This window comes from Haliaeetus albicilla, chromosome 20, assembly GCF_947461875.1.
Source record: "Haliaeetus albicilla chromosome 20, bHalAlb1.1, whole genome shotgun sequence".
Classification (NCBI taxonomy): domain Eukaryota; kingdom Metazoa; phylum Chordata; class Aves; order Accipitriformes; family Accipitridae; genus Haliaeetus; species Haliaeetus albicilla.
The window spans coordinates 8,740,954-8,755,738 of NC_091502.1; the positions used below are offsets into that span (position 1 = coordinate 8,740,954).

At 40.0% G+C, this 14,785-nt stretch overlaps 1 protein-coding gene across 7 annotated transcripts in view; it reads left to right on the forward strand.

The window, feature by feature from the left end:
• The first annotated feature begins 5,926 nt into the window (after positions 1–5,926).
• The window catches only part of PSPC1 (paraspeckle component 1), a 59,770-nt gene continuing 50,911 nt past the window's right edge, over positions 5,927–14,785 (forward strand). For 3 of the 7 annotated variants that reach the window (XM_069808217.1, XM_069808213.1, XM_069808219.1), the window contains exons 1-4: positions 5,931–6,420; positions 8,343–8,644; positions 11,306–11,401; positions 12,436–12,632. In XM_069808217.1, the coding sequence (XP_069664318.1) occupies positions 6,046–6,420; positions 8,343–8,644; positions 11,306–11,401; positions 12,436–12,632 (970 nt within the window). In that variant the 5' untranslated portion in view covers positions 5,931–6,045. Of the gene's footprint in view, positions 6,421–8,342; positions 8,645–11,305; positions 11,402–12,435; positions 12,633–14,785 lie in introns of all 7 variants that reach the window. The other 4 variants (XR_011328968.1, XM_069808214.1, XM_069808216.1 and 1 more) reach the window with 3 other exon arrangements.

The window sequence follows — 14,785 nt, forward strand, 5'->3', positions numbered from 1 at the left end:
AGTAAATACCTAATGGGTGTGAGGTTTAGTATTTTTAAGTACCTAGTACTGTATCAATGGCATGGCTCAATTTTGAGTGATTGCCCTGCAAAGATTGTTTCCATGACCTTAGTGTGTGGTTATTTGGACGGTTGCTGCTGTGTAGAGGCCATAACCACAGGCAGACTGGTGGTGGATCCTATTTATGGTGTGCAAAGCACAGGATGAAGAATAGCAGGCAGTTCTGTGGTTTAGTAATGCAGTTTTCATCAGCTCACATCAGGGTTAAAGCGTCAGAGACTGGTTGAAGTTTGTCTGCAGGCCATGTGTCACGGTAGGACTTCAGAGGAAGAGAAAGGCTTCCTGGGGCCAGAGAAAGACAAATACGCCCAGTGGGAAGTGCAAACAGGAAGGCCTCTGGGGCCTGTGGACTATTCTGGTTGGGCTAATTGCCCAGCTTGGTGGCAAATTGCAACTGCCTGAGTTTGTGTTAAACTGCTCGGAAGAAAATGGCCTGAATAAAACACATCTGTGGCACTGCTTTCTTTCAGGGCTAGCAGATCAGCCCTTCTGGGTCTCCCCTAGTCAGTTTAACTGTTCCACACAAACTGCTGCTTCTTCCTAACCTAAGCCCAGGGACTGTCTGTCAGGAAGCTCTACTGCCTGATGTGCTGACAGCACACCCAGTGATTATTTAGAGAGAAATTAAGGGCTGAATATATTTGGGGAATGCTTCCTTAAGGCTTTAACTTCCTGCTTGCCTTTGTAGTTAACTGTCACCCTTCTACAGAATAGGCAAAGACAGTATGCTGAAAGAAAAATATTCAAAATGAAGTGCATTGTATGCACTGGTTATATTAGTGGGGAAAGTAGCTGTGGAAAAGTTAGGTAACTTTTGTCGAGCCTAAACGTCCATCTGACAAGTACACTTACAGACAAATATATTTTCATATATTTTCAGTCCTTGTTTCCTTGAGACCAGTGTTGTTTTAAAGAATAACACTGACTTCTCATACTCGGATAATTCTGAAATATGAGTTTTCATTCACATTAAAAAATATATTAATATAGCATGCATATAGGTGACTACTAACCATACTAGGTTAGGTTTTACAGCTTATTTTATAAATGTGATTCATATACATGTCTCTCCATGTAAAAACAATGAATGTATCTTGTTGAATTACGTTAATATTGAGAACAGAGAAAGAAACCTTGCCCACCAGGTTTAAAAATAGAAAATCCAAGTCATTCTGTCCAGCTGGGACCAGAGAGATAATTTTATTGTAGGTTTTCCATCTTTATTTTCACTTGGTCTATTACAGTGCTAGTGATAATTCCAGTATTTGTCACCAGATGGCACTGCAATGACATGCTCCTGTAAGCACTCTTCATGCTGGAGTAGTAGCATAATGAGGTCATCCTCAGATAATTACAAAGTATGCATCACTTCTTCAGATTGCATTAAGCACTTTCTTCTCCACACCTTTATGTTTATACCATCAGGCCTGCTGGCACAGCTATGACAGCTAGTGTTTTTAATATTCTTAGCCAATTTAACTTTGTAAGAAAAGCTCATCAGTGGAGACCAAAACCTACCCTAAGCTTAATTTGTCCAGATGTTGCCATGAGCAATACTGCAGGCAAACGCTGTCTTGAATGGCAAGAGATGAAAAGCAGCAGCAGCTCCCACCTGTGTCAGGTCATGCACAGAGGTGTGTCTCAGTTCCCTGGCCTTGCACTTCTGCATAGGATCCCAACTTCAGGCCATCAACCACTGCCTATTCCATTCCCTCCTTTTTCAGTGCAGAATTTCATGCCGTCCCTTGTTTCTCCTCCTCTCAAAGGGAGCATCCCCCTCCATGCGCTAATCTACCTCTCAGTTCTAGTGCTCCCTGATATATTCTGTCATGATCTACTGTAGCTTGAGTTACAAGTACTGATCCTAACTGTGACTCATTGCAGATTCTAGGAAGTAAAAAGAAATAAACCTGGGTGTCGAGTCGTGTTGAGCAGTAAGCTACAATTGGCTCTGTTGAGAAGCTGACTTTAGCACTCAGAGCTGTCACCACTGTTGTGCTGTTATTTGAGGAATCACTTTGAAATTGTTCAAGGGTAAATACAAGTAGTTTGGGATTTTTATTTGCAGATCAAGATGTGTAGCATTTACAAGTCTGCAGCATAAAAAGCTCTCATGACTTTCTTTTAAAGGTCTGACGCCTCCCTGATTTTAAGCAGGATCCTCATATTTGGTAGGGAAGTCATGCTGCGATACAGAAAATTAAAAGCTAGAACTGTTGATTCTGACTGTGTCTATGGCACATGCCTGGGTGGTGCATGTTTTGGAAATACACCCAAATTTCTTGATAGTGTTAACACTTTGCATATACCAAACAGCACCTTCCTCTGTAGCAGACAAAATGAGAAATACTGGTGATTTTCACAATTCTGCTCCTGTTTTCTGCCACTAAAATGTTCTTTTCCTCAGGGGAATAGTGATTGTACTACAGACAGTCATGCATATGCAAAATATTGTATTTATGCTAATAAATTTAAATACACAACCATTTACAGGATCATAATCCAAGGCTATACATGAGTCAGAAAAGGGAGTCTGGTAGTACATGTAAAGGCAGTATATTACTAATACAAGAAGTTGTGACCTTTTTAAGGTCTTAAAATAAATTCCAGGCCAAAACAAACTTTTAGTACAAAATTAGGGTTGTCTGTTGTGGCCTTTTGAATGACAAGTTGAATAAATTCAGGCTTCCAAAAAAACCTTCAAGAATTACAGAGTGAAAACAAATTACTATGTGGTCATAACTATTATTCCCCCACTCTTCTGAAATTACTTTCATGTAGTTAAACTGCATTCAAAGTATTAAATATAATAATACCAAACTTATAGAGAGCGACTGGAATTGTCTAGCAGAACTCCTCCTGTGATACAAGTTGCAATTAGTAAGTCATAAAAATTTAAGTGGATGTTTATAACAAAAGGAAAGCATTGGAGCAAGAACATCAAGGGACTCAATTTTTTCTCCTTTCAAAACATTTTTATTGTTGACTGGTGTCAGTTGCAAGGTGTAGCAATCGTCGAGCCACAAAGACTCTGGGCAGTTAGGTAGGAGATGAACTGTCTGGGGTTGTTCTGATGAACGAGTAAAATGTGAAACGATATATTGTAAATGAAGGTGAGGAAGTAAGTGAGCATAGCAGGTATAAGGTTCTTTTTGTACATCACCCTAAAATGTTTGACTATAGGGCATGTGCAAATAGCTCCTGCAGGAGCATAATCATGGACTCAATGACAGATCAATATGATCATAGTTGAAGACCCTTTACTAGAGCATCAGACATCATTTTATACGTTGGTTGCATCTGTACATGCGTTTAGCTATTTTACTATTGCTTACACACATTATTCACGCGCTGTCCACGCGCCTAGTTACACTTAATGATTGCTTATATCAACACTGTACACGCGCATAAACATAGGACATAATTGGTTATACTAACTAAAACATCCGAAACTTGTCTCAGTCTAATTGGTCAAGATAAACTGCCGAACTGAGGTTCTTTGTGCCAAGTTCCCTTTATTGTGGAATGCACACCTGTGTTCTTCTAATTGGCATCTTTCTTTTTTTGTCTTCTTGTTTATTCTGTTCAAGGCCTTCTAAAGACATCTGGAATGCTCTTGTGACTGTTAGCTAAATATATGTCCACAAGCTCCTGCTCAACAAAGTTTAAAAACAGTGCAAGTATATGCATTATGGTTGTACCATGAGTCTGACTAATGAAGGTAAGCTATGGATGCATGAGCATATTAAATATATATTTCTCTTTTTTTAGCAGATATATTAATCATTTTCTTGTTTCTGGAAGTTGGAATGTTATTGATTTATGTTACTGGACTATCAATTACTATTGAAACATTGCTATGGCTAAGGAAAGGTAAGAATAGTATGGAATTTGTAAACACTCCTTGCTTTTCCTGTTGACTATTTCATAGTACACAGGAAATCATGGTTGTATATTTAAATGTTTGTAGCTTTTATTACTAACTTGATTTGGAAAGCTGTGTCTGAAAACCATGGCAAATTTATTACACAGCACTGGCAATAACTTAACAAGCAGACTACTATTCATCTCCTTTTTCCCCATCTACTGAACTTTCGTATAGTCACATCATTTCTAACATATATTCTACTCCCTTTACATGCTTATCAGTTCTAAAAAGCTATTGGCTTGCTCTAAGTCGGTTCCTTTTTTGTCTTAACACTTGTTATTGAATCCTAAATATATCACAAACCATAGCTCTTTGGACAGTCAAGGTGAATAAACTTTAGGCATCCCATACTGCTACTCTAATACCTCCATCACCATCCTACACTGCCTGACTTCCTGCCTTTGCTGTGAGCAGATACCCTTCCTCTACCGTCTGTATTTTCTGATTTTCAGCGGTTTAAATCTGGGTTCAGTTTGATGCCTTGCACCCACAAGTCTGCTTCAGAAACAGGTGGTCTGTTGCAGTAATTCATGCTGTCTGGGAACTCATGTTTTCTCCAGATCTTGGTACAAGCACAGATAGGAAGAAAGGGACTGAGATCTTTCTTGTGCCTCAAATGGAAAAACAAGAGAGAGGAACTTAAAATACTCCCCAATAGGCATGGAAATCCCTGAGCAATGGATTCAGGCCTGTTGTAGAATTGACTTTTTCTTGTATCATGCTTTACGTCGCTTTTTCAAAAGAACAGTACCTGCCATGCGCTAGCTGAAGTAACTATTAACCACATGAGATTGGACTTTTTCAGTGCTACAGTTGTATTAATAAAACAAGTAATAGTTATTTTCTCCTTAAGTCTTGCTCTGTTGTCCAGGAGTTCCCCTGCATGATGCAAAGTTACAGGGGCACCTGAAGCACTCAGGCTACTATGGTAATAAGAGCCGAGAACTGATTATCAGGCTTTCTATGAGGCCGCAGGCAGACTGATGAGCTCTTTGTCTGAGAAACCACGCACCAGTTGAATTCCTGGTTGAAGCACACAGATCAAACCAAGCAACTGGGCACCTAGCAGGCGAGGAGGAGAGAAAACCATAGTCTTGTGCTGCGGATGAGAGATACGTAGTCCTAGCTACAGGAAGGGGTGCCCAAGGAAGGAAACGTTTGACTTCACACCACGCAGAAGAAAGTCATCCCCTTTCTAACGAAAGCTGTTGCCCTGTAAGAAATTGCTCCATGAGCAGCACACGTAACAAGGCGTCTCTCCACCCGCGATTTGCCTCCCACATCTGCAACTCGGCGAACGCTCTTCCTGCGCTGCCTGCGGGACCGCGCTGCCCTCTCGACTCCCGTGCCGCTCCGCCGCGCCCGGCCGTCCCTTCCCCCAGGCTGTTCCCCTGCAGCCGCCTCAGCCTCTCTGGCGTTATGCCTGCCCCGCTCCCCCGCGGCGGCCAGACGCCCCACCAGGGCACCCCGCCTGCCTGCCCTTCCCTCAGGGCGGACCCCAGCAGAGGGTTCTTCCGCCCGGGGACGGGCCGTCGCAGAGCCCGCAGGACCTGAACGCTTCTGAGACCGCTACCCTAACCCAGTATGGTTGCCCTTGGGGCGGCTCTCCGTGCGGGCGGGTCAGCCTCCGAGGGAGCCGAGCTAGCAGGGAGCTTCTGGGCGGCTGATCCTCTCAGGCAGCGCAGCCCGCTGGTACGTATCTGTCTCTGCGGACACAAAGACCGATCTCTCGCGGTCTGAAGCAGCTTCGCTTGTGATGCCGGAGCTGGAAGGGAACAACACCGCCTGACAGAAGCGACCCCCCATGGACGGACTCGGGCGCCCCACGGCCGCGCAGGACGGCGCATGCGCGGCCCCCCCGCACCCAACAACGAGCAGGAGCAGTGGCGGCGAAGGCAGCGCGGGCGACGGTGGGCGGGGCTTTCCTCAGGGACGTTACAACTCGCCGCGGTTGGCGGCGGCGCCATTTTGAATTGGCTGAGGGTCGGAGGCGGTGGTTGCTGAACCGGGCTCCGCGTCCCCCGAGAAGACCAGCGAGAAAGGAGCGAGTTCTGAATATGGCAGCGAATAGGAACTTGAAGCAAGTGCGGATCGAGAATAGCTCCCCGGCGGCGCCGCTGGGCATGATGGGGGGTGGTGGCGGCAACCTGAAGGGATTGCGGGGCCTAGAGTCGGAGAGTGAGGCAGCGGCGGCCATGGCGCTAGTGCCGAGCAAAGAAGGTGGAGATGAAGAGCAGGAGGTTGGGTTCACCATCGATATAAAAAGCTTTCTCAAACCTGGCGAGAAGAGCTACACGCAGCGCTGCCGGCTGTTCGTGGGGAATCTGCCTACTGATATCACCGAGGAAGATTTCAAGCGCCTCTTCGAGCGCTACGGGGAGCCTAGCGAAGTCTTCATCAATCGGGACCGTGGCTTTGGCTTCATTCGCCTGGTGAGGATTCGCGCGAGCCTCTGTGGCTGCCCCGTAACCCGGGGGCTGCCTTTGCAAGCGGGAGACTACTGTCCCTTGCTGCCCCCCCCTTCCCCCCCTTTCTTTGTCCGGCCGGTGTAAAAAAGAGACAGCATCTGCTCCTCATGCTTTATCCTTGCTGCTAGCGCTGTTCCCTCCGCTTCCTTTTCCTTCTTCTCCCGCCCCCCCCCCCGCCATTTACCTCCATACCTCCAAGCCAGAGGCCTGCTTTGTGAGCAGCCTTCCCAGCCCCTCGCGTCTAGGTTCCCGCCTCACTACGCGGTACTCCGCTGGTTTCAGGGCCCCTCCATCAGTTACCGTTTCTGTGCTGCTACCACGGGTATTCCTGCAGCCTGTTATTTTCAGTGAATGGAAGATGTGGGTACGCGATCTGCTTTGTTCGTGTCATACCTGTATAAAGACTTTACTTATTTAACTGGGAGAATTTATCGTGCTTTAGGACTAGAAAAAATCCTTTTTTTATGCAGAAGCGAATTTGAGCCTGTACAGTTCATTATAAGTTTCGTCTATGAAAACACAGTTAATTTTAAAGATTGGACGGGATTGTTTCGAAATACCACTGCTCACACATTGTGAAAAAGAACATGTAATCTCCACATTGCAAAGAAATGGGACCCTGGGTAGTTTAAATTACTTGCGTCCAGATAAGACTAGATTTTTAGGGATAACACAATATTCGATCAAGTATGCTGGAGTTGAGCATGCAAAAAAGGAATCCTCTGAAAAGGTTATGATACTGTATTTAAATGTCAATTTAATGTGCAGGATTAGTTTTCGTGACAGGCATATTTAGAATGCACTGATTTATATCATTCTGGGAATAGCTTTAGAGTGCTTTGGGTGTCTCTAGTTATGATTTTTCCATATATTTTACTGGTTAGGATTTTTTTTCTTTTTGGTTGTCATCTTAAAGATAAGTGCTTGTGGCATTCTGCCATACATCTTGTACCCTGGGAATCCCCTAGCCTGAAATAGAATTTTTCTGGAGGAAGTGCAATATATTTACATGTCATTACTCAGTTTCGTATGTAATATAGATTAGATACAGGTTTTATCTGACCTTCCTTCTTCCATTATGTTTAGGGAGTATGTTATTTTTTAACAATTCACCTAGTCAGTTGAACTGTGGAAAAAATGGCTATGATCTAAAGAATAATTTCTTTGAATGTAAGGGATTGCAGGTATCAAACTCGGTGAAAATCTCTGAAATGAGGAAAAAGGGTAGTTATTGGTGCAGACTGTTTCATGGATGTGGGTGCAGAAAGCCCATAAATGTGAGAAGAACGTATACATGAGCAAAGAAGGTAATTTCATCATTTGTTGATGAAATTCTAATTGGACATCCATTAAGAGTTCAACAGTGGTAAGGAGCAAGTGTGATATTTTCACTTAAAACCAAAACAAAAACCCAAACCAAAATCCAAAACACCTTAGATACTGTAGTGTAATCTTTGAAAATACTGTTTACTACTATATGGAGCTAGGGATGCAGAATATAAACATTTGACTAGGTAAATATAAAAAAGCATCAAGTTTTCAACTCTACTGAAAGCCTTTACAGAGCAGCACAAATGTATCCGTCATAATGAGAATTTAAGTCCTCTAATGTGCAACAAAAATTTGCACCTGTGTTGTTTTTTAGAATAAATCATAAGGGATGACAAATGTGTGTTTTTTTTTCAGTCAGCAGACAGGAACTTTGGTGGCCTTTTTTGGGGTGGGAGGGTGGGGAGGGAAGTTGAATGACCCTGATGCTAACGTGCTCAAGTTAAGGAAAAAAACTTTGCTACTTTTTGGTGGAGGGGTGAAGGGGGGGGAGGAACACAAAAGTGATACCTGTTTTTGAAAATAAAAAATATAAAATATTTTATATCTTGACAAAGGAATCTAGGACACTGGCTGAAATAGCAAAGGCAGAACTTGATGGTACTATTTTGAAGAGCAGACCACTTCGAATTCGATTTGCTACACATGGAGCTGCCCTAACTGTCAAGAATCTTTCACCTGTGGTTTCTAATGAGCTGCTGGAACAAGCATTCTCTCAGTTTGGGCCAGTGGAAAGAGCTGTTGTTGTAGTAGATGATCGTGGCAGAGCTACAGGAAAAGGTTTCGTAGAGTTTGCAGCAAAACCTCCAGCACGGAAAGCTCTAGAAAGATGCAGTGATGGGGCATTCTTGCTAACAACGTAAGTTCACAGGCTTTTGTTTGAATTTGTGCGAGTATATGTTTCTGATGTGAAAGAAAACTGCATTCATGGGTATTCCCTTGTTCTTATTTTATTTTCAAATTATGAAAGCCATGAGGCAAGAAGTTAAGCTGTTTTACATGAATACCCCAAATACTCCTGATTTTTTTTTTTTGTGAGGAAACCCATCATCTTCTGCATACTGTTTATAAGACTTGTAATTACCATATGAGAGTCTGATACCAACATTTTGCTTCTCCTTGTCAATATGTAATATTACTTTTCCTTCTCTATATAGTAGGGCTTTTTCTAGTGAGACTTTATTTTTATTGATTGCACTCTTTCTGATCCTGGTAACAATGTGACAAAATAATATACCTCTGTTTCTTAGCATAACAGTGTACTACATTGCTGATACTTCTGTAAACTCAGGGAAGTGTTCCTATGTTTATTTCTCTCTCAGAAGTTTTATTTGTGGCTTGAAAGGCCAGAAGTACTTTTTTTTTTTAAATGAAGACTTAGATTCTGCAGGAGTTTGTGGCAACAGTCTCTGGAAAACTTTCTATTTCAAGGGCAAGCAAGCTTGCAAATTACAGCACTTCTCTCTTGCATCTTACATTTCTGTTCTTGCTGAAGGAAGTTGTTAACTGCTGTGCTCGAACACATTCACTAGTGACATTTTCAAATGCTTTCTTAAGGACTGTGTAAAATAATAGATATTCAGGATTTATTTTTATTTTTTTTGATTCTCATTTGGGAAAATAAGGCTGTGGTTCCACAGCATGAAAGCTTGCTGTCATCAAATTGGGGAACTTGCAGGTTTTTTTCTCTTTCTGCCCTGGCTGTGCTGTTGATCTTTTATCCGCTTGAGAACTTTTTGATACTTCCATAAGCCACTTTTGATCGTTGAAACAACAGAAAAGTATTAATCTGTTTTTGTTGGGTTCATTTTTGGCTGTTTAAGCATGTGAAGGTGCTTGCTGATGTGGGTGTTATGAACATCAGGTCCAGCAGAGGGATAAAGCAGGAGAAAATGTTGCAAGGAGGAGATTGGGGAAAGGGTCTGGAACTCCATTTTCTTGTGATAATCTCATAAATTTTGTGTGCCACTGAACTGACCTGGTAGCTACGTAGTAAATTCAATGTGACTATGCCTTTACTGTTATCGGTGCCAGCAATTTGTTCTTGCTCCCTGGGTTTTCTTGGCATTAGTATTTGAATGTAAGCATGGTCAACCAAACAAGGGAACTAATCTAGTTCAGTGTTACATGAATGCTATTCTTGGCATGAGAGATGTGGCAGGGAAAAAAGCTGGGGTATGAGGGAGGGTATTCTGGATAGATTAGCTGGATTGAAATGACCAGCTAACCATGGCCTGAGTGAATAAATAGCACTTGATCTTTGTCTTGCTTAGGTGGCTGACATGTTCCCTAACGCACAGTTGCAAAGATAATTAGCATGAATCTGCTGCCATGATACTTTGATGTTTTGCTTCAGAATCTAAAATTTTATGTTTTTAGCTGAAAACTCTTTGCCTCATCAGAAGACAAATCTTTAAATTCATGGTCTAAATATATCAAAACCAGGCATTTTAAATACTAATTTAGAGATTTAAAATTGTTGTTTTAAATAATAACTTGTTAACACCACAGTTCAGTTGCATTTAAATAACAGAGCTGCCAGCAGTTGCCATGCGGAGAACATCAGGAGAAACAGTTGCTGAGTTAGTTGCGTGCTCTGTGATTCCAGACTTCATCTTTTTCATCTGCACTCGATGCCCAAAGTTTTCTTTTTCAGCTGTCGATGTTGTTAAAATATATTGATTTTTTTTCTGTGAAAAGATCTGTGAAGTGACATAAAGGTGTGGAACACAATAAATAAGAGCTGGCATTTTACAAGTAGTGTCTCTAGCTCTTTTCTTACCACTTTAAGGTGTGTATTATAGGCTATGCTCCCAAGACTGATGCAGAGAGCTTTTTACACAATTCAGGATCCTTATACTGCTATCCTTGGCAGTACTAGCTAATAGTCGTCTCTGATTACTACAGATAATGAGAATTCAAGGAAGGTATTTTCAAAGATGAATTAGGATTCTGATTTGTGAGAGTATGGTTGTTCAAAGAAAGGGTTTTAAATAACTTAAGCAGAAACGTTTTTCTAATTATCACTGGAATATTAATGCCAAATTGTCAAGCTGTTTTCAATTGCAGAGTAACTTTCAAAAGTAACTTTTAATATTCTGTGGAAATATAAATAGGCTGTGTTGTTCTCTTTTGGGTTTGATGCTTTCCCAATATAATCATGGCCCCTGTCTTACCTCACTGACGAAAACAAAAAGGTAGTTCTTTCCTATTTTGTAATTGTTTGTAGATGGTTTTGAGATTTTTTTTTTTAAATCTTTAAATACTTCATAGGAAACAGAACTACATGAAGTATGTTGTGGTTTCTAGGCAGAATAGTTGGTTTCGTGTATAGAAACAATTATTTTCAAAGGTAATTCTTCAAATTGGGATTCACTGGAATTCTATGATTTAAGAAGAATTTGCAAGACAGGCATTATAGATAACATATGTTAGCTTTCTGGAGTGTTTCCTCAAAATACTAAAATAACTTTAACTACTTCATTTATGATTTAATTATTAAATTGAAACTGTCTTCCAGAACACCTCGACCTGTTGTTGTAGAACCAATGGAGCAATTTGATGATGAAGATGGGCTCCCAGAGAAGCTAATGCAAAAAACACAACAGTATCACAAGTAAGTCATGTTCAGCTTTATTTTATAAAACATGATTTATGTCCTTAGTTAGCTTGGTAAATATATGCTAATTTTTTTTTTTTTTTGAGTTTGTATAACCTGAAGTAGTGTTTGTATGTTGTGCTGTTTTGTGTCAAAGGATTGAGTAGGACCTTGCCAAGATTTCTTAATCATAGTAAAATTCAGACTTGACTTGTTGGTTTAACATTCTGTGCATTTACTAAAGTAGGTAGATTTCCTGGCCTGCACTGAAATCAGTTAAAACTTGTTGCCAGCCAAGCTATAGTCTTTTTATGGATTTAGGGGTGTGGTCTAATCCTGCAGAGATTTGTATACCCACAGATTTTTTGTTCTCTGAATAGACCCTTAATTGATTGTAAAGTCAGTGGAGTGTAAATCTTTGCAGCTTCCATGGTTCAGATAAAACTTTGCACATAACGTGAGAAAGTGGGTCTTGATCATGAGGTGGAAGAGAAGTCACCTAATCTGATAATATTAATTATTAATATTGAAATTCGATTGCCATTTAGAAATCACACTGTTTGAAGCTACAATGCTCATTCTGGTAAGGCTGTAGAATACCTCTTTTTAAAAATGTGTCACTGTTATTTACAATATTAGTGTCAGAACGTGAAATACAATGTTGGCACCTTTTAATGTTTAGAGATCGTGGCTAATATTCTGAGCTGTCTAAGCTTTGATATTTATTTAAATAAGTGGTTTTATGAATTGACTGCTTGCTTTAGAAGGCTGAACACAGTTAATCTAGTGTTGCGGCTTAGTATTTTGTACCAATGTAAACATGAATTTTTATCTTAAAATTATATGAATTGAACAGATCCTTATTTGCACAGTTTTTTCTGATCACTCTTAACAGCTGAATTAAGCTTTGACTGGTTTAGAATGTAGTCATCTGACAGGTTGATTTAAAGTCTGATCTACCTTTGAAGTGATTATTTATAAATTCTTTGGCAGTTACAGCTGTTGATCTAAATGTCTTTTTCTGTACATTTTAACTGCAAAATTTTTATTAGGGAAAGAGAACAGCCACCACGCTTTGCTCAACCTGGAACATTTGAGTTTGAGTATGCTTCACGGTGGAAGGCTCTTGATGAGATGGAAAAGCAACAGCGTGAACAGGTTGACAGGAACATTAGAGAAGCCAAAGAGAAACTAGAGGCAGAAATGGAAGCAGCTAGACATGAGCATCAGCTAATGCTGATGAGGCAAGGTAAAATCAGATAATCTACTAGTATTAAATTTGTTTTGTCACAGATTTTCTTTGTGTAGCATATTGAGCTGTATGCTAAACATAGAGAATTTGCAGATGCTATTTAATTAAATGCATTGAACTGAGAAAAAGGAAGTAATATTACTCCTTACACATATTACTTGATGATTTGCAGAGATGAATTAAGAAACTGAGAAAGCAGTCATTGTCTAGGTCTGTTTTCTTCACTTCTTAAATTTGTCTAGTGTAAGCAGGTTATGTAAAGAAATTGAATGGTAGCTTCACAGTCATCAGTAAAATTATTTTCCATTTTTGGTGTTGCTTATGGTACTAGATAGGACTAAGTACTGTTTGTGGGCCATGTGCAGGAAAAAATAAAAAATGATAGATAGCTTGTACTTCTTTTGGCTGTTCTGTGCACCTCTGGTATGATTTTAAATGTTCCGGTAGCTAATGTTACTTTTTTTACCCTTTGAAGCCCAGCTGAGAAGTCTGATGTGTGCATAGTATTGTATGTATGTAACAACTCAAAATAACTCACAGTTGCCATGAATTTCAGTCATTCTTGAAATTTTAAGATCATGTATCCCTCTTTTGTAATTGTTTGGACATCTTGTCTTTTGCTAGTGTTGGGGGGATGGGGAAGTCCTCTAGCAATTGCTTTCAAGCTCTATCTTTAAGAATAGAGCTGGAGTGTTTCATGAGCAGAGAGGACAGTAGCAGGGCAAGTATCTGGTACTTTCTGCTTGTTAGTCTTCTCCCCAAAACATGGTTTTCCCACAATGCTGTGGGCATGCAATCACTGCTTTCTAGTTCAGAACTATTGAACTATTACTTGATTTTAGTTCCCTCTGTATGACTGCTAAATTGCAAGACTTGAGCGGATAAAGTTTAAATATATTGCAGATCTGACGGAAAGGATCTCAAGGTTTGTTGCATGAATGAAACACCAAAGGTTGTTTTGTTTTTTTTTTTAAATCTTAATTAAAGGGAGATAATGGCTAGCTAAAACAATTCTTATCCCTAAGAGTGTTAGATCATAAGACAGTGCAATAACTAGCTTGATTGGCTAAATAAGAGTTCCTTGTCATTTTAAAGGGATTTGAACTTCTTGAGATTCCAAGTAGTAGATGCATTTCAAAACTTAAACCTAGGTAACTCATACAAGCTGTCTGCTGCAATTATTTGGCTTTATTTAATGCTCACTCTTAAGAAAGGACATTTTTGTTGGTAGTACAACTTCCCTGTGTGAGACTGGTTTATCTTAATTTTTTCTGCTGACTTGAATGACATGTTGAAAATATTTATATTAGCTGGATTAGACTATTCACTAGGCTGGTGGAATTAAAACACCTAAATGCTTGGGTATCGTAGTCCTTTAAAATTTGTTTTAAAACATTTTCATAACTGGAAAAGAGATTAAAAGGAGCATATTTCATTTTTTACATAGTATTCTTAAATTTACTGCAACTGAAAGTTGTCATTAGGAAAAAGTTTATTTAGCCTGTTTTTTCTAAATAGGCATGCTTGCTTTTAGTGTGAAACCATACTGTTTATATAAGGTCTTGTACTGAAATACAGAGCATAATAAAATAAAAAACTGTTTTGAAATGCCAGATAGTTATTGCAGCACCTGAAATGACAACTGTCAAGTTGGTTCTTGGTTTATTTTCCAAGCAAAAAATGTTAAACCATTTGGTTTGCATGTAAGCATAGGTATATCTTACACGTGAGGAATGTGAATGTTAATGTGATTAACAACAATGCCTATAATACACAGTACAACCCCTCTTTTTCAATTAGACGCACATTTTAAATTTTGTGTATATGTGTGACTGATATTGGTAAAGATGGTTCAGTGCTGAAAATACAGGTTGGCTAAATTTACCATTCACTTAACTAATTGTTGATATTTGACAGTCCTAATGATCCAGTTCTAGAACTTCTACTCTTTACTTTTTTTAGAATTTATCCATCTGTTGCCTGTACTTGAAGGCAAGGCTAGGGATTACTTTTTCTTTAAATTAGCATCCCTTAATAGTGTTTGAAACTGCGACAAGGTGACAGTGGCCTGTTTATTAAGATAACAAAGGTCTTGATGGTACCATGCGGGAGAATGGTTTAGGTATGTTTTATGGATATTAGAGTTTCTT